Raw genomic sequence first — 27,413 nt, 5'->3', positions numbered from 1 at the left:
GTAACTTTAATAAAAGCATACACCTAATTTTAAAAATAACTTCTACAAATCAACAGGAAAAGTACCAACAACCCAGTAGAAAAACAGGCAAAAGAAATGAACAGAGTTCACAAAGAAAAAAGCTCTTAAATATATGAAAGTATGTCCTGCTTCACTCATGTTAGAAGAAATGCAAGTTAAAATTACTATGAAACACATTTTTTCCTGTCAGACTGGTAAAGAGCAAACGTTGGATAATGCTCTATGTTAGGGGGCACGTAGAAACAGGCACTGTATTGGGGAAGCGTACAGTGGAAGACAGTACAGCCTCACTATCAACATTTTAAATGCCCATACCCTCTGACCTCGTCATTCTACTCCTAGGAATTTATCCTAGAGACACAGACACAATATACGAGATAATGTATACACAAGGATATTCATTGCAACATTAATTATAAGAACAAAAGACTGGGAGTCAATACCTGTCAATAGGAAATTGCTTAAAAAATGATGGCAGAATTTTATGCTGGAATAAAATGCAGCTATTGAAAAAGAGTGAGGCAGCTCCGTACGCACTGATGAGTTATCCCCCAGTAGAAAAAGCAACATGCAGTACAGGAGTGCATAGTACGCTATCATATATGTAAAAAATAAAGGAACACATATGTGAATGTGATTTTATATTCATGTAATATCTTTATGTTCATACAAGGACAGATAAGACACTTGTGTAATCATAATCGCCTCAGGGGAGGGAAAGAGTTGACTTGAGTTACAGGAGGGGAGATGGGCACAGGATAACATGGTTTTCATTGTCCTGTCTGTTCAAAAATAAAAATGAAATTTTTTTAAGATTTTTTAAAAAAACAAGGCCACACTTTGTCCTGGAACAAAATGATGTAGAATATTCAACAGGTAGATACATCTTAGTGAAGTTGCCACTCTTACAACTGACCAAAGAATTCTATGTCCTCTAAAGAGAAGAGACCCACCAAGGGAAGATTTTAGACTTACCTTAGACTTCTCCATACTTTCTGATCAATTCTGATGACCATAAAAGGATGATAGTCAGTTCAGTTCAGTCACTCAATCGTGTCCAACTCTTTGCGACCTCATGAACTGCAGCACACCAGACCTCCCTGTCCATCTGCCAACTCCCGGAGCTTACTCAGACTCAACATCTGTTGAGTTGGTGATGGCATTCCACCATCTCATCCTCTGTCGTCCCCTTCTCCTCCCGGCCTTCAATCTTTCCCAACATCAGGGTCTTTTCCACTGAGTCAGTTCTTTGCATCAGGTGGCCAAAGTATTGGAGTTTCAGCTTCAGCATCAGTCCTTGCAATGAATATTCAGGACTGATTTCCTTTAGGATTAACTGATTGGATCTCCTTGCTGTCCAAGGGGCTCTCAAGAGTCTTCTCCAACACCACATTTCAAAAGCATCAATTCTTCAACACTCAGCTTTCTTTATAGTCCAACTCTCACATCCATACAAGACCACTGGAAAAACCATAGCTTTGACTAGACAGAACTTTGTTGACAATGCAATGTCTCTGCTTTTTCATATGCTGTCTAGATTGGTCATAGCTTTTCTTCCAGTAGCAAGCATCTTTGAATTTCACGGCTGCAGTCACCATCTGCAGGGATTCTGGAGCCCCAAAAATAAAGTCTGTCTGTCACTGTTTCCATTGTTTCCCCATCTATTTGCCATGAAGTGATGGGACCAGATGCCATGATCTTAGTTTTTTGAACATTGAGCTTTAAGCCAACTTTTTCACTCTCCTCTTTCACTTTCATCAAGAGGCTCTTTAGTTCTTCTTCACTTTCTGCCATAAGGGTGGTGTCAGCTGTATAGTTGAGGTTATTGATATTTCTCCCAGCAATCTTGATTCCAGCTTGTGCTTCATCCAGTCCGCCATTTCGCATGATGTACTCTGCATATAAGTTAAATAAGCAGGGTGACAATATACAGCCTTGACGTACTCCTTTCCCGATTTGGAACCAGTCTGTTGTTCCATGTCCAGTTCTAACTGTTGCTTCCTGACCCGCATACAGATTTCTCAGGAGGCAGATAAAGTGGTCTGGTATTCCCATGTCTTGAAGAATTTTCCAGTTTGTTGTGATCCACACAGTCAAAGGCTTTGGCGTAGTTAATAAAGCAGAAATAGGTGTTTTTCTGGAACTCTCTTACTTTTTCTATGATCCAACGGATGTTGGCAATTTGATCCCCGGTTCCTCTGCCTTTTCTAAATCCAGCTTGAAATGTGAAAGTTCACGGTTCACGTACTATTGAAGCCTGGCTTGGAGAATTTTGAGCACTACTTCAGTAGTGTGTGAGATGAGTGCAATTGTGTGGTAGTTTGAGCATTCTTTAGCATTGCCTTTCTTTGGGATTGGAATGAAAACTGACCCTTTCCCATCCTGTGGCTACTGCTGAGTTTTCCAAATTTGCTGGCATATTGAGTGCAGCACTTTCACAGCATCATCTTTTAGGATTTGAAATAGCTCAACTGGAATTCCATCACCTCCACTAGCTTTGTTCGTAGTGATGCTTCCTAAGGCCCACTTGACTTTGCACTCCAGGATGTCTAGCTCTAGGTGAGTGATCACACCATCGTGATTATCTGGGTCATAAAGATCTTTTTTGTACAGTTCTTCTGTGTTCTTGCCACCTCTTCTGAATATCTTCTGCTTCTGTTAGGTCCATATCAATTCAACAGAGCCCATCTTTGCATGAAATGTTCCCTTGGTATCTCTAATTTTCTTGAAGAGATCTCTAGTCTTTCCCGTTCTATTGTTTTCCTCTGTTTCTTTGCATTGATCACTTAGAGAGGCTTTCTTATCTCTCCTTGCTATTCTTTGGAACTCTGCATTCAAATGGGTATATCTTTCCTTTTCTCCTAACCTTTAACTTCTCTTCTTTTCCCAGTTATTTGTAAGGCCTCCTCAGACAACCATTTTGCCTTTTTGCATTTCTTTTTCTTGGATATGGTCTTGATCATTGCCTCCTGTACAGTGTCACAAACCTCTGTCCATAGTTCTTCAGGCACTCTGTCTATCAGATCTAATCCCTTGAATCTATTTCTCACTTCCACTGTATAATCGTAAGGGATTTGATTTAGGTCATACCTGAATGTTCTAGTGGTTTTCCCTACTTTCTTCAATTTAAGTCTGAATTTGGCAATAAGGAGTTCATGATCTGAGCCACAGTCAGCTCCCGGTCTTGTTTTTGCTGACTGTATTGAGCTTCTCCATCTTTGGCTGCAAAGAATATAATCAATCTGATTTTGGTATTGACCATCTGTTGATGTCCATGTGTAGAGTCTTCTCTTGTGTTATTGGAAGAGAATGTTTGCTATGACCGGTGTGTTTTCTCGGCAAAACTCGAGTAGCCTTTGCCCTGCTTCATTCTTTACCTCAAGGCCAAATTTGCCTGTAACTCCAGGTATCTCATGACTTTCTACTTTTGCATTCCAGTCCCCTATAATGAAAAGGACATCTCTTTGGGGTGTTAGTTCTAGAAGGTCTTGTAGGTCTTCATAGAACCATTCAACTTCAGCTTCTTTAGCATTATTGGTTGGGGCATAGACTTGGATTACTGTGATATTGTTGAATGGTTTGCCTTGGAAATGAATGGAGATGATTCTGTTGTTTCTGAGATTGCATCCAAGTACTGCATTTGGGACTCTCTTGTTGACTATGAGGGCTACTCCATTTCTTCTAAGGGATTCTTGCCTACAGTAGTAGATATAATGGCCTTCTGAGTTAAATTTGCCAATTCCAGTACATTGTAGTTCACTGATTGCTAAAATGTTGATGTTCACTGATATGTAATAACTGACATTTATATACCCTACACTATGTGCCAGGCACTGCTCTGAACATATATCACCAATATATTAAGTCAAATATAATCTCTGAGAAATAATATCTGGTGAAATTGTGGATAAGTTTGTGACTTCTTATTTGTGCTTTTGTATTTAAACATTAAGCATTACAATGCCTAGTGCTGCAGGTGCCATGGTCTACAGACTGGCTTCTAAACTGTGCCAAGCCACCTGTGCCAAGTGGCTGGCAAGGCTCTCAGAGGAGATTAGCCAACTGGGGAGTCATTACCCTCTCTCTGACTCTTCAGTCGGGTAATTGGCTTTATCCACTGAAGCCATCTGATCATGTCAGTAAAGTGCACAGTTAAATACCTGAACCTTAAAACTCAGTGGAGAGGAAAGTGCTCTGTAAACAGATTCGTTCCTGTGCTGTATTCTTCCTGACTTCCTCAGGGCATTTTCTACAAAACCAGGAGGTGGCTTTCATGCCGATTAAATGTGGGGATTAAGGGATTCCTAAAAAAGCCAACACAGGGCCAGGCTTTCTATGGGAAGGTGTTTCTGTGGCCTTGGTATCAAGGAACACATGGGGATTTGAATCAGAGAAGAGAACAAACACAATCTCCCGAACAAACTCTGTACAGCTCTGGAGTGTCATTTTAAGTTGAATAGAAAACAGCAGAAAGTGAATAACACTGTGCAAAGTGTTAGAATTGCAGACGTTAGAAAAGAAATTAAATTACCTAATCGATCCCTTTCTGGGTCACCGTCTATGGAACGCCCCCCCTACCCCAGTCCTTTAGAAAGCCTTTTTAAAAATTTTATTAGGCAAAGAACATTTCCCACTTATCTAGGAAGAGCATTTTGCAATCTTAATTTATTTTCAGTTTTTATATTATTTTCAGAATATTTTATAATAGCTATTCATTGCAGACTTTCCTTTCACAACTCCTCCATCCTCAGAACCTCACAACATTTATCAAAATCTCTTCTTTCAAATAATTTTTCTCCAAATTTTTCTTGCTTTCATTTTCAACTATTGAAAAATATGTTTGTGCATAGAGATTGAGATAGAGATAGATACATATAGATATTGCTATCAGTATGTCAGCTGTTTATGTAAAGTGTGGATGCATAGTTATGGATAAAGTGTATGTGTGTGTGTGTGTGTGTGTATTTACATATATGTGTGTATGTATATGTTTCCTGCTAATGTATGTGTCTGTATGTATGTATATGTATATGTGTGCACATAAATATATATAAATAACTTTGGCTGTCCTATTTCATATATCAGATTGGAAATGCATAGTATAGAGGTTGGTAATTCCCCATTATCTTTTTTGTAGCCTATTAAACTGGAGGTTGGTGAGGTAAAAGACCTGCTGGTCAGATTTGACCCTTCCTACAAAAATGATCTGAACAACTGGGTGGCCGAAGAAGTTTTAGCCATCAAGTATGTGGAGCACCCTCAAGTGGACATCCTGCACCTGCGTGGAGAAGTGAATTACCCCAACCTCAGCTTTGAGACCATGGAGCTGGATTTTGGCTGTATCTTGAACGACACCGAGGTGATCCGCTACATCATGATCACCAACTGCAGCCCCCTGGTTGTGAAGTTTCGCTGGTTCTTCCTGGTAGAAGATGAGGAAAATCAGATAAGGTACCAACCAGCAGGGTGATCCTGCAGAGCTCTCCTGTGCTTTCATTTTTTTAAATCTCCTTTGGGCTTTGCACTGACTTTCCTGTATTCTGAGCCCTGGTCTTCCATGAATATTTTCCTTTTTTAATTTTTATTGATTTATTTCTGGCTCTGCTGGGTTTTCTTTGCTGCATGCGAGCTTTCTCTAGTTACAACAAGCAGGGGCTACTCTTTAGTGGCGATGCCCTGGTTTCTCATTGTGGTGGCTTCTCTTGTTGCAGAGCACAGGCTGTAGGATGTGTGGTCCTTCAGTTGTTGTAGTTCTTGGGCTCTAGAGCACAGGCTTCAGAAGTTGTGGTTTATGAACTTAGTTGTTTCACAGCATGTGGAATCTTCCCAAACCAGAATTGAACCAGTGTTGCCTGCATTGGCTGGTGGATTCTTAACTGCTGGACCACCAGGGAGGCCTTCAATAATACTTTCAGTTGGGGTAAAGTTCCACAACTAATCACTGACAGAGGAACAAAGAGCCATGGTCCATTCTTCACAGGAAAAGCAGATAAAATATCCTTGGAAGCCCCAATTGCCACTAGATGAACAAAGTGATATCCCTAAGCCTGCTCTAATTTTGAATCTAGTGGTTGTATCATTAGAGATTTATCACTAAAAATAGTCTTTGTAGAGTTTCCTTACTAAGCATTTCAAACCCAAAGCACAAACCGAGTAGGACAATACATGAGGCGTGTGCTACCCTGAACGCTACCTTCTGCATATTTCAGTGGGTTTTGTTCTGGCCCGTAAATGTACATTATGTGTATCGACATATACGTGGGACTGTATGTGGGAGATGGCGAGCACGGAAAGGGAAAAGCTGTCTTCACAATATTTAGGTTTAGAAGTGTGTCTCCTGTTCAATTAGAAGCTAAATCCAACTTAATTTGAAAAACACTCGTTTACAGAAACGGAAAGAGCCTACTTCAGTCAGGCCTTAATAACAGTTTCATCTGGGTCAAAAGCCACATTGGTGGCCAGGATGAATGGGCTTCTGCATGTTTCCTTGTTGGATGTTTGGACAGCTCAGTTTTCAACACCTGAATATGAGTGGCCATTCTTAACTGGGAATACCTGATGTTGTTTCTTGGCTAGTCGATGCTTCCTATACACAGTCCTCATCTTGTGTATGACAGCCATCCTTTACTTTAGCGTGCCTGTTTCCATGGTAACTATGGCTTGCTCTGGATGTCTTCTGTAAACATCTGATGATAACCCAGTGTAGCACTGAAGCCGGTTCAGGGCCTGAGTGATGGAGCCTACTCATTTAGGTGCCAGCAACTGACTGTTCAGGTTTGGGATGAAATTTTGTAGATGGTGAACATTTAAAATAATTATGGAAAAATCAGTCAACCTGACCTAATGAGTTTCGAATACCAGATTGTATGAAGTTATTCTGATGTAACACAGCTAAATGAATTTATTCCATCTGGGAGCAGGGGACATGCTTTATTTATTTTTTTGTTTTCAAGAAGCCATTTCCATAATTTAAAATAATGACATTTTGAAAATGTACTTGGCCAGTACTGGAGGTGGTACACTTAATTTTTCATTGGCTTAAGCACTCATTTGACCTTCATTTCTCTTTCTTCTTTATCTTCTAATATCTTGATATTGAGCCTCTTGCTTATATTTCATTTGTTGATTCAGAGAGTCTCTTGGAAGCCATTTGATAAGTGATTCTTATACAGCAAATACTTTGTGAGGCATCAGAGATACAGAAGAAAGACATGATCCCTGGGCTGAGGCTGTTGGGGAAGCAGGTGTGTAAACCACGGTGGGCACACGGTAGTGCCAGGCTCTATGAGAGGTCACGGGGACGAGTGCTCACAGGCGTCAGAGAAGACTGCACTGAGAAGCGCAGTTAAATGCTCTAGTTGGAGAAGCAGGGAAACGTTCTCAGTTACAGAAATAGCACGTACAGAAGTCAGGATTCAGGAAACCTGGCTCTATGTAAAAACGAAAAACAGAGTTCATTCACTGGTTCCCACAACTCAAAATTCCAAGTTCATTTTGGCTTCTGGCCTGGCTTAAAGGAAAGACTCAAGGCATGTCCCTGGTGCCGGCCTCCCTGTCTCAGCTCTGCTCTCCTTCACGCGTTAGCCGTGTCCTCAGTGCTGCCAGCACTCCTGGGGCCCTGTCTGTGCGATTCTGAGCCACTGGAAAGGAGGGTGAGCCTTGGTCCCGGAACTTCCAGGAGCTTCACGCTGATGGGACCATCTTAAATCACCTCTCCGGTCCCCTCCCGTCACCAGTCCCTGTCAGGAGAGGGTGAAGCACTTGATTAGCATTGACCTGGTTGTGTGCCCCATGCGAAGGGCTGCACTGGTGACCTCAGAACCACATGGACTGAAAGGGTGGGAGTGGGGCACATCTCCAGACAAAAGCTGCAATATGGGGGGAGGAATGCGGGAAAAGCAGATGGTACACACTTGTCAGTGTCCACAGGGGCCACCGCACAGACTTCATCGGTAGGGGGCCGTCAGGGAGAGGAGTCTGGGCAGGTAGACTGGCAGAAGCACATGAGAGGCCTGGGATTCCATGATAAGGACCTTAGACTCTTTCTTGGAGGCACTGGTGAGATTTGTAATCAGGAGAGTGACAGAGTCAGGTTTTCTTGGAAAAATCACCCGTAGCATTATTCAGCACAGTTGTCCAGCCCTTCCTTCCTGAAACATAATTCCTTTCATATCTTGAATAGCACCATACTCTCCTGCTATTCCTTTTGTCCCCTCAACTGACTACTCCGCAGCTCTTGGCCAGCAACAGCTGGAGTTTGGGGGCACAGGGCTCCCTCCTAGGCCCTCTGCTCCTCCTGGATCTGCACCACCCACAGCTTCACTTAGCTCCTGTGGCAGAGGCTTCCGAATGTGTATCTCCTCCTAGAACCCTCGGAGTTGCAAGTGCATCGCCTTCTGGACGTCTCCTCTTGGCTGTTTCACAGGTGACTCATGCCCCGTGTGCCCCGCTCCAAACTCAGGCTCCACCCCTTCCCTGCTTCTCCTCCAGGGCCCCTGTTCCAGTAAATGACCCCACTGTCCTGGGAGGCATCCAGATTTCTTCCTCTTTCTTATCCCAGGTACCCCCATCAAATCCATCACCAAATTCTACCTACTCCACCTTCTAAAAGCCTCTCATTCCCATTTCTGTGGTTGTTACACTGATTAAAGGTACCGTTGCCTCTTGCCTGGACCATTGTGACAGCCTCTGACCAGGCTGTCTGCCTCCACTCCTGTGCCACAGTCCATCACCCCCTCTGCAGCCAAGTGATGAGCACGTCACTGCCATGGTTTTCAGCCTTTGGGGGCACCCATGCTCCTTGAGATAAAGTACGAAATACCCACTGTATTCTTCAAGGCTCAACATGTACCACCCCTGCGTTCCTCTCCAAGTTTTCCTCACTTTGCTGTCCTCTATCACCTTGACATCTTCCTGTTTGCTCACATGCCAGCCTCTTTCCTGCCCAGTGCTGTTGTTGCCTCATGCCTTCTCTCTGCTGGTGGAAGCTCTACCTGCTCCTCACCTAGCTACCCCTGCTGCCTCATCAAATCTCAGCATAAACTTCCTTCCCTGAGAAGCCTTCTCTAAGACCCTTCCCTACTGGAGGTCCCCTGTCCTAGGCACCGGTAGCCCGTCTCCTCCGTGACTCATCCCATTAGAACTCTGGCTAATGTTCAACTCCCCTGCTGGCTCTTAATCCCTGTGAGACTAGGGAGCATATCTGTTCTGTGGCCTCTTTATCCCTGGGCCCAGCACAGTCCATAGCACAGAGTGAGTCCTCAAAGAATATTTTGTAATTAATCAACTTCTCTCCCTGCCCCTGGTGTTTGTAGTGAGAGGAGAGTCATTTCCTAACTAGTTTAACATTCTTTTCTGTCAGCTTCCTGGCACCCGCCAAGTGGAAAAGTTCAAGGCATAAATGTCACCTTGCATAGAAAAAAATACCACTTGCTGTCCAGACAGACTCTGTCTGTACAGCCCATCAGAAAAACATGAACCACTCATTGACTAAAGGTCACCTTTATCAGATATACCAACATGAACCTTTCTTTTCCAATCAGAATTCCTCTAACCCTCACAGCTAATAAAAGAAACAAAAGCGTAAAAGAGGATTATCTTTTTTATTAGACAGGATATGAAGAGACCTAGACACTGTCAATATTCCTGCCTGTCACAGCACACATATATCACACCCAAGGGAGTGTGTGTGTGTGTGTACATGTGTGTAGGCATATGTCTGTGCAGTTGGGAGTTTGTGTATATGTGTGAGATTTTGTAGGCAGTTCTGACTCAGACATTCAAAGCATCTCTCTTGTTTGAGCATAATTTTTGTTCCCAAAATTTTTCCGTCTCATGTCACACATAAGAACAAAGAAGTGAAGTGGGCAAGTGTGTTTGGTAAGCACTCTGTAAGCCTGCCATTGTCTGAAACCCACTCATCTATATGAGTCCCTGTGCATGACAGGGTTCTAGACTGAGTCTGGTGGATGACAGTCCAGTTGCTCACACGTACACATGTAATGAGGAAGCTGGGGTGACATGTCAGGGCTGGGCACGGCTACTGGCCTCACCAGCGCTGTAGGAATGTACCCTTTCTTTGGCCTGAGTGCTCAGCTGGATAAGAACATGATGTTTCATGGCATCCGTGTAGAAGGAGAACAAAGGAACACCCAAACTCAAACCAGGCTTTGCTCTGAAGAGACCAGAGAGAGCCAAGCAGATGCTGGCTCAGCTGGCATCTGTGCCCAGACTAAGAGCTGCAGGCTGACGCGATGTTAGAACTTTGAGCATGTGGTCCCCAAGGACAGCTTTGCCTTTTCATTTCCAAATCAGATTATAAATAAATCAAATACAGGAGCCTAAGGGAGCCTAGCCTGACAGCAAAAGAACACGTGTTGTTCTCACACTGATTTTTCTGTGATGCGCACCATTTATCCAGTATTTTGATTGTAAGAGGAGAGTGGAGGGGCTGGAAGCGCGATAGAGGGACTCTCACTGCCTGGAGGCTTCTGTCTGTTTCTTCATCACCCCTCACTTTCTCTTGCCTTGGAAGTGGAACTTTTTCAAGACACGGAGTCAGTGGTAGCTGAGGTCCTAGACTGTGGAATTGGACATGGCTGGTTATGTCCTCCTAGGTCTGTCCTCCTAAATGTGTGACCCTGTGCCCTGGTTTACTTACCTGTAAAGGGGGTAGTGCAGAAACCGAAAAGAGTTGCTGAGAGCACTAAATGTTTATGAAGTACATGTGTCTCCAAGATGACACTTGAAAGAAAAATTTGCAATTGGTGGCTGTTTTCAGGTCTCAAAGGGTTCCTTCTTCTCTGTTCCTTCCCACCAAGTGCTGCTAAGTGAGACCCTCCCCAGGACCGTAAAGCGTTAGAACCACAGGATCTTTAGACACCGAGATAATGGACTCAGAGCCCTTTTCCTTCTAAAGGATAGAAACTCCCTCCCCTGTACCAGGCCGCATTCATCAAGGCTGAAGCCGAGCCGTCACAGGCCGCGGTCCAAGGGTGGGCAGGATGGCCGGGCCCAGCATGCCTGCCTGTCCTCCCCACCACTCCTCCACAGCCAGGTAAACCCAGGCTCATGGTCAAGGACAGGCCCTTGTTTTGCCCAAGGGCCCAATCGAGAAAACAAAAATGTTAGGGGGAAAATAAAACATGAGTCTTTATTTTTCTTTCAAAACAAAAATTATTTTATTGAGTCCCGGGGAGCAGGCACTGGGTATCCTTGCACCCCAGCCTTCCAGGGCTGCCCAGTATGCTGAGAGCCTGGCCTCTGAGTCAGCCTCCCACTCAGCCACCTGCCCCACCTGACTTGGTGGATGGCTGAGGGTCCCTGAGCCTTGGCTTCCTCATCTGAAAGGAGGGCGATTATAATGGCACCTCCCACATATGGGCGTGGTGAGGATTGACTCCACCCCTACTCAGAGTTCTTAGATCTTTGCCTATCACATAATAAATGATCAGGAAGTGTCAGGTGTTAAGGTCATTCCTTTAATGAGGAAATTAGTGGATTGGCACCCCAGTGCAAACACAGGACCTATTTGAGAAGCAGGGTCCCAGAGTTGGCTTGGAGATACCTTCTCCTGAAATCAGTCAGAAGCTACAGAGCCTGAGGGCCACAGGTTATCTCTTGCTGGCCTGAGCATAAATAATCCCTTTCATAAATAATCCTCTCTCTTCCCCACAGGCCCTGAACCTCTCAGAATCCTTTAAACTTCTGCAGTCATAGTTTTTTCTGCAGTGATAGTTTTTTCTTTTCCGCCTTCCAGGGAAGTTTGCACAAGAAATTATGGAGCCTGAGGGCTAGAGGGCAAGCAGCTCTGTTGAGCGAGCAAGAAAGTCAGAAAAGGGAACAGAGTGGCCACAGATGGCTTCAGGCAAAGTGCCAAGTCAAGCTCTTATGCCCCTCCCACCTCCACCCCCCCTTTTTGCCCTAATTCTCCCCCTGCTTGTACTTGAGCCAGAATGATGATTTTACAGCCCAAAGAATGAATCCAGGGCCAACAGGGACTAACCCTTCACCTGTATTAGTTTCCTTTTGCTGCTGTAACAAACCCCCATAAGCTGATGCTGGCAGGAAGTAGACAGCACACCTAAAGGATTACTCTAGATGAGATTAAGAAAGAGAGCGGAGGCCTGAAGGGGTGGGGGTGAGACTCTTAACCAGAACCTCCATGGCCTCCCTCACCAGTTCGGGATGTCCTGTGACCTGTTCTTCTGAGTCATGTATGGCTGAGGGTTGAGGGGCAGTTGACCTAAGAATATCCTCTGAGCAGTGGGGTTCAAGGGGGACCAGTTTAGCTCTTAACAGTCTTTAATGTAAAAAATTTAAATCAGTAAATGTATGAGTAAACATTTGAAGAGTAAAAAGGTCATGATATCAGAAGCCCATGAGCCAGGGAAATGGTAACAATATGACTGGAAGTTTCTGAAGGGCCAGTCAGGTCATGCTAAGAAATTTGATTTTTTTCAAAATGTAGTGAAAAGCTATGGAAGGGTTTAAAGTAAGAGAGTGACATGGGCTACTGTGAACCGAAAACAACAGTCCTTAGAATAACTGTAACTGCAAGAGGTGATTATTAGCAGGCCCATTAAAGGAGGGGCACACTCATTAAAGACACTTCTATGGGTATACTTAAGAAGGAAGGAAAATTATCTAATATAATGTCTAAGATTCAAGAAAGATTTCTGAACTAAGAAAATGGTACATTATGGGTAAACTTAAACTTCATTAACTACATAAAATGATAACAATAATGTAAAATCTGGGGCATAAATATATCAATATAGGACTGAAATATTGTTTACTATGGAAGAGGAGAAATCAAAGATTTTAGGTTTTTAAATTGTTCCAGAAGAGGGAAAAAGTAAAGGGGACAATTACAGTCATGCATGCATGCTAAGTCGCTTCAGTCATGTCTGACTCTGTGCGACCCCATGGACAGCAACCCACCAAGCTCCTCTGTCCACGGGATTCTCCAGGCAAGAATACTGGAGTGGGTTGCCATTTCCTTCTCCAGAATTACAGTCAATCCAAAGATAAATTTAAAAATTAGAGGAAGGGGTGACATGGAGAAGATTCAGAGAAAATTTTTAAAAATTACAAAATTAAATGATAAAATAAATCCAAATGGATCAGTAATTGAAATCAATATAAATTAAACTGGCTAAGAAAATGACTGTGCTTCTGGATTTTACTCACAATTATTTTAAAAAGAGATATCTGAAAAATAAGGACATGGTAATGTAAAAGGATGGGAAAAGAGAAAACAGGCATATCTTGAGGGGGAGTTCTGACAAAGCTATGACACGTCAGTTAAAATATACTTAATTTTGTATTATCATTTTTTAATTGTTATTGGCAAATAGTTGGTTTACATTGTTGTTTCTGTTGCATAGCAAACTGACTCAGTTATACACATACATATATCCACTCTTGAAAATTTTAGATTCTTTTCCCATATAGGTCATTACAGAGTATTGAGTAGAGTTCCCTGTGCTATAAAATAGGTCCTTATTAGTTATCCCTTTTCTATATAGTAGTGTGTATATGCCAATCCCAATCTCCCGATGTATCCCTCCCCTTCTCCCTGCTTCCCCTCTCCCCTTCTCCCTGCTTCCCCCCACCCCCACCCTGGCAACTGTAAAAATAGACTTTAAAACGAAAAAAGCATTGCTAGAGATCAAGAAAGTTACTAGGTCATTTTTTAAAAGTTCAGTTCACCAGAAAGATACAATAAATCTAAACTCCACATGTCTCAAAACATAACTTCAAAATACTTAAAGCAGATACTCAGAGGGCCACAAGTAGAAGTAGACACATCCACTGTCTTTAATAACACTCTCAAGCAGACAGAAAATCAGCAAGACTATATAGTTTGCATTGCCCCATGGAGTAGCCACCAAGGCTCATGTAACTGTTTAAATTAAAAGTTTTTTAGTTAAAAATGCAGCTCCTTAGTCACGCTCGCCACATTTTAAGTGCTGATAACCACATGTGTTTAGTGGTTATTGTATTTAATACCACAGATATAGAACATTTCATCACTGCAGAAAGTTTTGTTAGACAACTCTGCTGCAGACAACTTGAACACAGTTAACAGGCTCGATATAATTGATATATGTTGAACATCCCACTCAGAAAAAACTCGTCCAGCCCTATGGAACATTTATGAAAAATTACCATATTCTAGGGCTTAAAGCAAATGTCAACAAATATGTTAGAAATCAATAACAAATAGATATTTTAAAACAAACAAGTACCTAGGCTTAGACATTTTAAAATACACTTCTGAATAATCTAGGGTGAAAAACATCACAATGAAATTTAGTAAATACTTAGATTGAATGATGGGCTTCCCTGGTGGCTCAGCAGTAAAGAATCCACCTGCAATGCAGAAGATTGTGGGTTTGATCCCTGGGCTGGGAAGAGCCTCTGGAGAAGGAAATCACAACCCACTCCGATATTCTTGCCGGAAAAACCCCATGGTCAGAGGTGCCTAGTGGGCTATAGTCCATGGGGTCACAAAGAGTCAGACACAACTTAGTAAATAAATAAGAACAACAGATTGAATGAGGATGGAAAAAAAATAGTGGTAATAAAAGCTAAAGTGTAGTTATAATTTTTATTGGATTATAGTTGATTTACAATGTTGTGTTAGTTTCAGGTGATTCAGTTATGTATATACATATATTCATTCTTTTTCATCTTCTTTTCTCATATAGGTTATCACAGAATTTGAGTAGAGTTTCTTATGGCTATACAGTAGGTCCTTGTTGGTTATCTATCTTTTATATAGTAGTGGTGGCTGGTAGTTTAGTTGCTAAGTTGTGTCCAACTCTTGTGATGCCATGGACTATAGCCTGCCAGGCTCCTCTGTTCATGGGATTTTCCAGGCAGGAACACTGGAGTGGGTTGCCATTTCCTTTTCCATTATATAGTAGTATGTGTATGTTAATCCCAAACTTCTGATTTGTCCCCCCACCTCCCCATGCTTCCCCTTTGGTTTTCAATATCTGTAAGTCTTGTTTGTTTTGTAAATAAATTTATTAGTATCATTTTTAAAAATTAGATTCTACATATGAGTGATATCATATGGTGCTTATCTTTCTCTGTCTTTAGTGTGATCATCTCTAGGTGCATCTGTTTTGCCACAAATGGCATTATTTTGTTCTTTTATGACTGAGTAAATATCCCATGATATGTATGTACCGCATCTTCTTTATCCATTCCTCTGTTGATGGACATTTAGGTAACTTCCATGTCTCAGCTCCTGTAAATAGTACCGCAGTGAACATTGGGGTGCATTATCTTTTTGAAGTATGGTTTTCTTCAGATATATATGCCTGGGAGTGAGATGGTTGAATCATATGGTAGCTCTGTTTTTTAAGGAATCTCCATACTGGTCTCTATAGTGGTTGTACCAGCTTACATTCCCACAGTGTAGGAGGGTCCCTTTTTCTCCACACCCTATTCAGCACTTACTGTTTGTTGATTTTTTGATGATAGACGTTTTGACTCGTGTAAGGTTACACCTCATAGTTTTGATTTGCATTTCTAGTGATAATTAGTGATGTTGAACATTTTTTCATATGCTTTTTGGCCATCTGTATATCTTCTTTGGAGAAATGTCTATTTAGATCTCCTCCCCATTTTTTAATTGGGTTGTTTGTTTTTTTGACGTAGAACTGCATGAGCTATTTGTATATTTTGGCAATTAATCCCTTGTCAGTCAGTCACTTTGTTTGCAAATATTTTCACCCATTCTGTGGGGACAGGCCAGGCATGCTGCTCAGCATTTTTGAATACACAGGACAGCCCCCAACAACAAAGAATTATCTATTCAAAATATTGATAGTGCTGCCACTGACAAACTCTACTTTAGATGCTTATGTTACAAAAGAAGGGAGGCTGAAAATTGAGTTGAATATTTACACCTTTAGAAGTTGGGTAAATAGATAATAAATAAAGTCAAAGAGAATAGACAGAAGGAAATACTAAATATATGACCAGAAACTAATGAAAGAGAAAATTAAATAAAATAAGAAGAATCAACAAAGCCAGGAGTTGGCTATTTGAAGAGATTATTAATAAAATTGATAGATTCAAGCAAGACTAACCAAAAAAAAAAAGACACAACTATTGCTAGGAATACACAAGTGACATAACTATAATTGTAGCAGATATTAAAAAGCTGAAATTTTCATGAGTAACTCTATGGAAAATTTTGAAAAATTGGATAAAATGGATAAATTCTTAGAAAAATACAACTTTTGAAAACTAACTTTAAAAAAAGAAATCCAAATGGTCTTTTAATCATTGAAGAAATTGAATAGTTTCAAGTCTTTCTGTAATAAAACACTAGTCTTGATAGACAAAAGCAAGTTTTTCCAAGCATTCAAAGAACAAATAATTCCAAACTTACACAAATTCTTTTTTTATATTACTTATTTTTTTATTGAAGTACAGTTGATGTATAATATTGTGTAAATTACAGGTGTATAACGTAGTGATTCACAATTTTAAAGATTATACTCCATTAATAGTTATTATAAAATATTAGCTATGTTTTCCATGTTACACAGTATATATCCTTATAGTTCATTTTATACATAATAGTTTCTAACTTTTACTTCCCTATCCCAATATTGCCCATCCCATCTTCCCTCTCCCCACTGGTAACCACTATTTTGTTCTCTCTATCTGTGACTCTGTTTCTTTTTTGTTATATTCACTAGTTTATTGTATTTTTTAGATTCCTCAAATATGGTATCATACAGTATATGTCTTTCTCTGTGTGACTTATTTCAGTTAGCACAATGTTCTTATCCATCCATGTTGTTGGAAATGGCAAAATTTCCTTCTTTTATGGCTGAGAAGTATTCCATTATATAGTATACACACACACACACATATATATATGTATACACACACACACACACACATATATATACACACCACATCTTTATCTGTTCATTTGTTGATGGACACTTAGGTTGCTTCTGTATCTTGGCAATTGTAAATAATGATGCTATGAACACTGAGGTACATGTATCTTTTCAAATTCATGTTTTTGTTTTTTTTCCAATATATACCTAGGAATGGAATTGCCAGGTCATATGATAGTTCTATTTTTAGTTTCTTGAGGAACCTCCATACTGTTTTTCACAGTGGCTGCATCAACTTATGTTTCCATCAGCAGTATTTGAGGATTCCCTTTTCTTCACATCCTTTCCAGCATTTGTTATTTGTGTTCCTTTTTATAACTCTTCTGATAGGTGTGCAGTGATAGCTCATTGTAGTTTCAAAAATTTGCATTTCTCTGAAATTAATGATGTTGAACATCTCTTCATGTGCCTGTTGGACATCTTCATGTCCTCTTTGGAAAAATGTCTATTCAGGTATTCTGCCCATTTTTAAATCAAGTTGTTTGTTTTTCTGATATTGAGTTGTATGAGCTGTTTATATATTTTGGGTATTAACCCCTTATTGGTGATATCATTTGCAAGTATTTTTCTTTCCTTTAGTATGTCTTTTCATTTTGTTGATGGCTTCCTTTGCTTACACAACTCACAAACTTACATAACTCTTGAGAAATAAAAGAGAAAATGTTACTTAAGTCATTTTTTGAAACTAAACTAGCCAAAACCAATTAAGCCACATCAGAGACATAAATATTTCATGTGATTATCACTCACTAATTTAAAAATGTGAATGCAAAATATCCACCAAAATGTTACCAAACTGAATCCAGCAAAGGATAAAAAGATGGAATACCATGACCAAGTTGGGCTTACTCCAGGAATGCAAGGTTGATTCAAGATACGAAAAATCTAAACATTTATCACTTTACCATTTTAAAGAAATAAATGTATGGTCCTTTCAATAGATTAAGGAAAAACCGCTTAATAAAGCTAAACAACTGTTCATGGGAAAATTCCTCAACTCAATCAAGGAGAACTTGGAAAACAATAATATATTAAAATTATTTCCTTTAATATCACAAATAAGACAAAGTTGCATTTCTATTCAGTAACTTACTAAAGAGCCTGGCCAGTGCAAGAAGATACAAAAAAAAATAAAAGGGACTAGATTTGGAAAGAAAGAAATGAAACTGCCATGTTATGATTGCTTATATAAAAAACTCAAAATAATTCATAGCAGATTATTAGAATTAGGAAAAGAATTTAGTGAGGATGATGGATGGGTATGAGTTATAAAAGCCAAATGCATTTCTGTGTACCAGCAGCAAATAAAGAAGAGAATGCAAATTTTTAAATATAGGAATAAATTTAACAAAAATTGCAAATATCTCTATGTATAAAATAATTTTATTAAAACTCATTTTTAAAGACCTAAATACAAGGTGAGACATACTATGATCTTTGCTTTAAAAGGCTCAATTTGTTAAAGATGTTATATTTCTCCCCAAAATTATAGTTTCAATGCACTTATAATCAAAATCCCAACAGGTTGATTCTAAAATATTAATATATATGCAGGAGCAAAGGGACAAGACTAGTCAAGTCCCTCCAAACTGGGAGGTCTTTCTCTACTGGATAACACATTAGTATGAAAATATAGTGATTTTAATAGTGTGGTATTGGTGCACAGATAGGCAAATGGACTAAAGAACAGAATAGAGTCCAGAAACAGACCCATACATGTATGGAAACGTAACTAAGTTGAAATCAAAACGAAGGAGAAGGAATGGTATATTCAGTGAATGATCTAGGGACAGTCCACTATCTATGGAGGAAAAAAAGCCTAAATGCATCCCTAAACTCACACTATACAAAAAATTAATTCTGTATGGGTTAAAGATATAAAAGGCCAAACTTTAAATATGAAAAAAATGTGGGATGATGCCTTGATGATCTCTGAATAAAGGGCAATTTCTTAAACAAGATAACAAAAAGCATAGAACCTTAAAGAAACTTTTCGTAGTTTCTGCCTTAAATTTGAGAACTTTTATTCCTTTTTACACCATAGAAAAGAATGAAAGACAAGTTACAAACTGAAAAAGGTTTCAGCATACACATTACCTTCAAATTATTAGAGTACATAATCCATAAAGCATGCCTTTGAAGGAAAAAACATGTAATTCAATTTTAAAAGGGAGGAAATGAGCAGTAATTTCATAGAAGAGATCTGAATGGCCAATAAGCGTATCAAAAGATGTTCCATCTTATTAGTAATCTTGAGAATGGAAATTAAAACAACAGCTAGGCACCACTGCACACCCACCATATTAAATGCAATACGGCCATACTGAATGTTGTTGAGGGTGTGGAGGTTAGAAGCACATGCATTGCTAATAGGTGTGTAAACCAACACAATTACTTTGGAAAGCAACGTGTCACTCGCTGATCATTGATCCTGAACATTCCCAAGGCTATGCCTATCTGGTTACCGTCTTTCTTTGGTTCTGCTTCTGTCCTCAGAACCAGTTGGTCAGTACGTGCCATCAGTTTTTCCTCAAAAGTGTTTCCTGGATCGGTCCTTCCTTTTAGCTCCTACCCACCCCCTTACTCAGGCATCCCTCCTTCCAGGTTCCCACCACACCGCTAGGCAGCTTGCTTCCCTCTAGCCCACACCACATACTGCTTTTCCTCAGGCTGCCGCTTTCATCATCTCGTTTCCTTCTCCTGGCATCTGGTGCTTTTCAAGGCCAGACTTTCCATCTGTGCTTCTCTCCATCAGTAATCTCGCTCTTACCAGAGAGAGAGATTTTTGCCCTCTAGCTTTTTGCCCTCAGCACAAGTGCTCCACATCTTGAAAAGCCCTCCTCTTAATCCTCTTGTGTCAACCACCAACTCTGTGTGAGGAGACAGAAGAAAACAGTGCACTAGTCACCCCTTTCACTCCCTGATTCGATTTAAGCTGGCTTTTGGCCCCTCACTTAACTGAAACTGCCTCTCTAGAAGGTCAGTAATGATTTGAAACCCAGCTGAAGCCCTTTCTCACTCCACAGTGTGCCTTGACATTCACTCTTGTTTTATTGTGAAGTTACATCATGTAGGCAAAAGCATGTGTAACACATGCAAGTAGCTTAAGAATAATAATGAACTGAACACCTACATCTCATCACCCTCATCATAAATAGAATACTATTGGTAAATCTGAAGCCCCTGATGAAAGAGAACAATGTGAGGTCAGCCCCCAGCCATCCTGCTTATCCTCCATGCTGATGCCCCTGGAAGCCCCCCAGGCCCCCCATAGCCCATTTATCTAGAATCTCCTCTCCTGCTATGATGGGCCAGCTAAAACCAGGGGATCAAATTTGCCTCTGGGACTAATGGGAGGGTTTCACACCATGTTTCAAGTCTGAGCTTCTAGAAATAATTTCCTGCCTTTGTAGTCAGCCTGCAAGTGACTCCAGTCCAAGAAAAGGGCGACTTTTCACTCTCTTAGTATTTAACTTAAAAGTGATCACCATGTGAGGAATCATACAGTCTGCTTCTGTTTGCAGTTTAATTTAGTCCAATTTCCTGAGATACGTTACCCCATAGAGAAATGAATTGGGCTGCCTTTTCATTTCAGTTTTGAGTGTTATAAAACTTCTAGTACTGTTTTTATGTTATCATAGAAGAACTCTAGTTACCTTATTTTAGATTCATTCTTTTTAAGGCATCTTCTCAATGTCTCAAATTCAGTGGCGGGCATCAGGCTTTTAGATATTCAGTGTGAAGTAAGCTGGCTTCTAAAGGAATCAATGGAAAGTTATGGGTGCACATCTGAACCTGAGTTAGGATGACATCTGTTTGCTTCATATAGTGATCTGATTTATCCACATGTTTGGATAAATTAAGATTTCACAACTCCCCCAAAGCTAGACTGGGGGAGTTGTGAAATCTTAATTAATCCAAACATGTGGAGAAATCAGATCACAGGGAACTCTGCTCATTGTTATATGACAGCCTGTATGGGAGGTGAGTTTAGGGGAGAAGGGATACATGTATATGTATGGTCAAGTTATTTTGTTGTTCACCTGAAACTATCACAATGTTGTTAATTGGCTATTCCCCAATACAAAATAAAAAACAAAAAATTAAAAAAAAAGAAATTGACTTTAAAAGCTGTCCTGTTTTGGAAATAATCCTGAAGAGCTTTGAAGCTGATTGTAAGGGAGATTTCACAGCCCACCTGTTCGGCAGCCATCCTAAGAGCATGTAACAGTGGAGACACCTTCTGGAGCTTTTATAGAAGTAGTCATTTATCACGGAAATCCCTCTGGAGAGCTTCAAGGTAGACTCTGGGCACACCCCTCCACTCTTACCTTCCAGCAAAACTCTAGGAAGTCACTTCAGGGGCAAAGTCAACTGTGTCTGCTTTCCATATTTAGATACAATCAGAATGGGTCCCTCCTCTTCCAGAGAAAGCTTCTAGACAATGCACTGTATGTTCCTTATGTTGTAGATTCCAATTACTTTTACAATGAAAATAAAAAACCTACTTTATGAGTCACTGCCTTGTGCATGGCCTGGCATGAAGTAACCAAGGAGGAGCCTCCTCCTGTTGTCCAGTAAAGCTGTGAAGAGTATCAGCTTTGGAGCCAGGCTGACTTAGTTCAGCCACCGACTTACTCTCTGAGTTTTGTCATCTGAAGACTGAAGACCATCATCATGCCTACCTCATCAAGCTGTTGTGAGGATTTAACTAGGCAGTCCTTGAAAAGAAAGTGAAAGTATTAGTCATTCAGTCATGTCCGACTCATTGCGATCCCATGGACTGTAACCCACCAAGCTTCTCTGTCCATGGACTTCTCCAGGCAAGAACTCTGGAGTGGATAGCCATTCCCTTCTTCAGGGGATCTTCCCAACCCAGTAATCAAACCCAAATCTCCTGCATTGCGGGAAGATTCTTTATTGTCTGAGCCACCTGGGTCAGGAAGATCCCCTGGAAAAGGGATGGCTACCCACTCCAGTATTCTTGCCTGGAGAATTCCATGGACAGAGGAGCCTGGTGGGCTTAAGTTCATGGGCTTCCAAACAGTCAGACACAAATGAACAACTAAAACACAGGCAGTCCTTAGTAAGTGCTTAATATAATAGTTGAGAGAGAGTAAGAGATGCTAACTGTTGGCTACAGTTACTTTATTAGGGCCTGTCTTAGTCTATTTGGGCTGCTAAAACAACTACCGCAGACTGGGTGGCTTAAAACAACAGACATTTATTTCTTACAGTTTTGGGTAGAAAAGTTGTTCTTAAAGAACCGCGGGTGATTCACTGGACAGCTGCAGTGAGATCCATTGTTCTGGAAGCAGCAGCTCCTTTTGAGAACCTTTAAAAACACAGTATGAGTAACATGAGTCTCAGCTGTTCCGTTGTGTCTCACCAACTTCCACCTTAGAATAGGTAGGCCAGTTGGAAGCATTCTGGGACATAATAAAGGGCTCAGGCAGGCCGTTTTCCATGTGAGAAAGTGTGTAGGTGCCAGATGGAAGCAGATGATGGTGATGACAGTGCTGTTGACAGCGATGACAATGATGGAGACTAAAGAAGCAATGAGTCGGGAGTCAGGGCTGGCCACGGTGGAGGTCCGCATAACAGGAGAGGATGTAGCAGCCACAGTGACAAGAGAGGTGCTCGCCCTCCTGCCACTTGATTTTTCACATGCCTCTTCCTCTTGGTTTTGGGCAGGGGAAGTTGCCAAATGTAGGGGGAACATAGGTGATTGTAGTGTGGCCCCTCCGGTCTCCTCCGCTGTTTTCCTATTTCCATCCCCTCTGTCTAGCCAGTCACTCATCCTTGCTCATGGACAGGCTGGGGAGGCGGCAGCAGTGGGGCTGGACCTTGGGCTGTGGTCTGTCAGGATGAGCTCCTCACCCCAGGGCCATGGTCCTGCCATCCTACCTCCTAATCTGCATAGGAGCGTCCCGCTCTGTCTCCATCTCCATCTCCACCTCCTTGACCAAGGCCGCCATTATCTTTTGTCTGAATGTCTAACACTGTCTTCTGTGTGGGCTTCCTGATTCTTATTTTGTAAAAAAAAAAAAAAAAAAATCATCAGAAAACATCCCCTCGGGTTATATTTTCCATCACCGTTTACGGCATGGTTCACAGGTTTGGTCATGCTAGGGCTGTCCCCTTCAAATCCCTGCCCCTTTCTACAGCCCAAATGAACTTACTGATCATTTCACTTCCCCATTTAAAACGTTTTGGAAGACTCCCCATTTTCCTGAGGAAAAAGTCAGCTCCTTAGTGAGACTTACAAGGCCCTTCAGGGTCAAGCCTTCTGCTCCCTGCCCTCCCCTTATTTTGAAAACAAAATGAGAAAATGACCCACAGCAGCCCCTGGTGTCCCATCAGTGCTCCTAGCATGGTTCTGAGGTCCAGCTGGAGTTCCAGCAATTCAAGGTTATGAATGTGTGCTGTTCGACAAGACTGATTTCATTGTCGAGGTATTTTCTCCTACAATTATACCTCCTATTTCCATTGCTTTAATTTACAATCTGTGCTACATTAAGCAAACCACCCATCTTTACTTGTTAGATCTTATCAGGTGGTTTTTTACATTCCCATTCTTCCTCTCAGCTATCTGACCTACGCTTCTCTCAATTTCTTAAACCACCCTCTCTCTTTCCCTCCTTTCTGCCCTTCCTCCAACACTGCACCTCGCAGACTGCCCTAGATTGGATAGGCCCCCCCCAATTCCTGCTTCTAAAGGGAGCAGATTATAATCATCACTTTAAATCACATTAAAAGTAGGCAAATTTTGGAGCCTCTCTGAGCACAAACACAAAGCCTCAGCCACGTTTCCATATTTATTGCCCGGCTTTGTGGTCTTACACTTGCTGATCTTTCCACATTGGGAAGCAAATGACAGACGAAACAGATGGGACTTGCACAGCACCTTCCCCATCGGCATGGCACTCGTTCTGCCACATGAGCGGGAGAGGCAGACTGCAGACCTGCAGACGTGCATGCACACAGAGAAGACAGCGTGCCTTAGCTCTTCATCGTGGCCCAGAAAGCAGATTCCCGCTGGCCATCCATGCTGAGGTGGGACACAACTGCATAGCTGAGACTGTAGGGGATGAAAAACATAACCTCCTAGGCAGCTCAAGGAGGGTGAGGCAGCTCCCACTGAACCAGGGCAGTGCTCCAGAGAAAGGTGTAACCAGCACCCACAGCACCCAGGGATGGGTGCATCGTCCTAATGCACCTAGCCTGTGCACCATGAGCCTCTGCTGCTGTCAGTAATTTCAAAAAATATTAAACATGAGCCAAATAAAACATACCTGCAGGACCTTTTTATCCAGCCAGTGGCCATTTTCACCCTCTTATATGGATGCTCCTAAAATCCAAGTTTCAATGAATCAACAAATTAAAAGTCACTGTCTACTATAAGGGTACCCCCCTTTTCCAAGACCTTGTCTGCACCGCAGAGACTTCGGCGGCTGTGCAACGTACACCATTCCATCTCCAAATGTGGTCTAAACCACAATACGCAGCATTACCTGAAACACCAGCCTGTTCTTTGGGGTTTTGTTTTGATGGAACACTGCATCCAGTGAAGGGAGACCAGGAAAGAAGAGTAGTGGACTTCTTTTAATTTGTAACACAAAAGATTGCATTGATCGTAACTTACCCATGAATTGAAAATAAAATATGAAAAGAGAAATCACTGAGCCCAAACCAATGTGGCTAATGGAGAGTGTGTCTGACATTCACACAGCCCTGTCACAGCTGAGAGGAGGGTTTCTTTGCTGGGTCCTTCAGCAATCCTGACATGGGCAGCTCTGCAACTGGAGCAGTATTGATTTTCCTTGTTTGCCACACATTCTCTTTTAAAAATAACCGAATCTAATCCTGTTTGGGTCAGCATAACAGGAAAGTAATCATCTGTTCCTGAGAGCAAAATGAAATTTGATCCAAAAAACTCTCCCAACATTCTATTTCAATTCTTTGAAGCAGGTTTTCCATTTTAATGATAAGTTAAAGCCTTCATTATGATGAAGCTTTCTCTGTCTGCTGCCTGTTAGCAGTGGGGCAGCTTTACTAGTCTCCTTTGTTTGTTTCCGAAAGACCTCTTGCTTCCCCGATGTCTACGTAGCATTGTCAGCTGAGGTGTTGTTTTCCCTCAGGTCTGCAGACACTCTACAGCTTTGTATTTTTACTTTTCAGATATTCCCATATGCTTTTTTTCCCCATCCAAACCACATCCCAGGGGGGTGCAAATTTTGGATGAGAGTGCTGTTATGTGGGGCAGGGAACTGCAGAGTCTCCCCAGAGAGTCTGCTACCCTGGGGTGATTTAATAAATGCTCCGAATCACCCTCTGCTGGTCTTCACTGTCCCGAGCTGGTTAGGCTGAGTGACAGCCCCACATTAATTATCAGCTCCAGCCCTTCACTGTCCTCTGGCCTTTCCTACCCATGATGGATCCTAAATATGGCTCTACATTAGAATCAACGTGGGAAAACATTAAACATCTAACTCCTGGGCCCTACTGAGACCTGAAGAATCAGAATTTACCCAAGGATGAGGTTCCGGAGTCTAATGAGCCTCCCAGCACCCAGTCCTTCTGTCCTTTGTCTAGAATGGTGTGATTTTAGCCCAAGATAATGTCAGCCAGAGACACCTGACCTGAAAGGAGCCAAATGGAAGCTTGTAGAAGATGAAATGAGCTTTTCCATGTTCTTATGAGGCCATTCTGGGTGGGGATGGGGGTGGAGGTGCAGAAGAGCAAAATTACTCTGCACGCTGCCTGCCTGTTCTTGTTCAACCATCCATCCATCCATTCAGTCAGACCTGTATTGAGCTCATGCCCTGTATCTAAGACCCTGGGCTTTGTGAGTGGTGAAGAGGAAAGACCTTGAACCCTGCCCTCCAAGAGCTCACAGTGCTTGGATGGTGCTAGCCCAGTGTTTCCCCAAGAGGAAACCGAACTGGTCTCTCTTCTTGAAAAGAGCAAGCGGGAGTCAACTCATGTCTTCACCAGGCAAGAAAATAATGACATTAATTTTTCCCATCATACTGATTTTTCTAAATGTGGTAGATAAAACTAGTTTTTAATTTACTGTAATGATATAAGATTTTCCTTGAAAATAAGCCTACTGATTAACACCGCAATGTGCCTTCTCTTCATACTCATTTGAATAGTACAATTTAAAATACTGAATACCAAGTGTGAGTGAAGATGTGAGCCAACCAGGACTCTCCTCACTGTGGGTGGTAGTGTAAATTGGTGTAAAGTCACTTTGGAAAATGGGCATTTTCCTATAATTTTAAACATACATATACCATATAACCCAGCAGTTCCCTTTCTTGGAATTTACCTGAGAGGAATGAAAACATAATGTCCACATAAAGACCTGTACTCATTTGTTCTTAGCAACTTTATTTATAGTATTAAAAGCTGGAAAAAGCCAAGGTGTCTTATCAACAAGATGATGGATAAACACTCTAGTCATCACACATACTGTGGAATACTGCTCAGTGATGAAAAAGAAGAGACTACTGCCCCTTGCTACAGTATAGATGATTCTCAAAACTACTATGCTGAGCAAAAGAAGTCAGACACAAAAGAGTACATATTTAGGATTCCACTTACATGAAACTGTAGGCACAGCTTAATCTACAGTGGTAGAAAGCTGATGAGTGTTCCTCTGGAGCCAGGGTTGGGGATTGACTGGGCAGAGGCACAAGGGAACGTCTTAAGATGATGAACGTTTTAAGTGCTATGTACATTAATATGGTAGTGATTATACTGGGGAGGTGTGTGTATATATATGCAAAAATTCATCAAACTATGTTTAAAGTTAGTGCATTGTGAATGTTAGCTATACCTCAATAAAATGGATTTATTAGGTGATACTCAACAAGGCAGAAATCATGAAGTCGGAGGGTAGTGGAACGTCTGAAGTTTAGGAAATGGCACTCAGGTGAAGTGGACAGTATCCTAAAAGATATGCATGTGAAATACTGTGAAACTTCAGAGGAAGATAGGAAGTGGTGGGAGCTTCATAAAACAGATAACATTTCTCCTGAACCTCTTGAGAAAAGGTAGACAGCACACGGGGTCAGAATGAATATGTAAGTGAAATTGGGTTGAAATTAATATCAGGGACCTGAGATGGGAGAGAGGAGTTATCCCTAAAAAAGCCCCTACACTCTGGGGAAACAGTAAGAATGGGCCACCACTTTGGCCTTTATGAGGTCCATTCTGTGAAAACTGAACAGAAGACCTGGACATGAGGCCTTTAGTACCAGCTGGTACAGTCACTGCTTTCCCCCTCGGCCCTTGGGGGCTCTGAGAACTTGAGTGGTGACAAAGCAAACTGGCCAGACCAGGACCAAGATGAGGCAGTCAAGCCACCCAGAGCAAGCATGATGGGAGGCAGCGTCCCACAAGGGCTAACCCCTCACTAACAGGACCTGAGAGTGTGCGCCGTGCAAC

At 41.6% G+C, this 27,413-nt stretch overlaps 1 protein-coding gene and 1 long non-coding RNA gene across 2 annotated transcripts in view; one reads left to right on the top strand and one right to left on the bottom strand.

Moving 5' to 3' along the window:
- HYDIN (HYDIN axonemal central pair apparatus protein) overlaps positions 1-27,413 on the top strand; it is a 339,593-nt gene that overhangs the window by 192,490 nt on the left and 119,690 nt on the right. Inside the window, exon 23 of the mRNA XM_081512491.1 lies at positions 5,159-5,472. Coding sequence (XP_081368617.1) covers positions 5,159-5,472 — 314 coding nt within the window. The remainder of the gene's footprint in view (positions 1-5,158; positions 5,473-27,413) is intronic.
- On the bottom strand, positions 22,163-25,578 carry LOC145514541 (uncharacterized). Its single transcript, XR_014060204.1, has 2 exons — positions 22,866-25,578; positions 22,163-22,293 (listed from the first exon to the last, which is right to left on the bottom strand). It is a non-coding gene; the product is annotated as an uncharacterized LOC145514541 (long non-coding RNA).

This window comes from Giraffa tippelskirchi, chromosome 7 (genome assembly GCF_054371585.1).
Source record: "Giraffa tippelskirchi isolate mGirTip1 chromosome 7, T2T-mGirTip1v1.2.pri, whole genome shotgun sequence".
In the NCBI taxonomy this organism is placed as follows: Eukaryota; Metazoa; Chordata; class Mammalia; order Artiodactyla; family Giraffidae; genus Giraffa; species Giraffa tippelskirchi.
The sequence above is the reverse complement of the archived record's forward strand: the minus strand, read 5'-3'. Positions and strand labels throughout refer to the sequence as shown.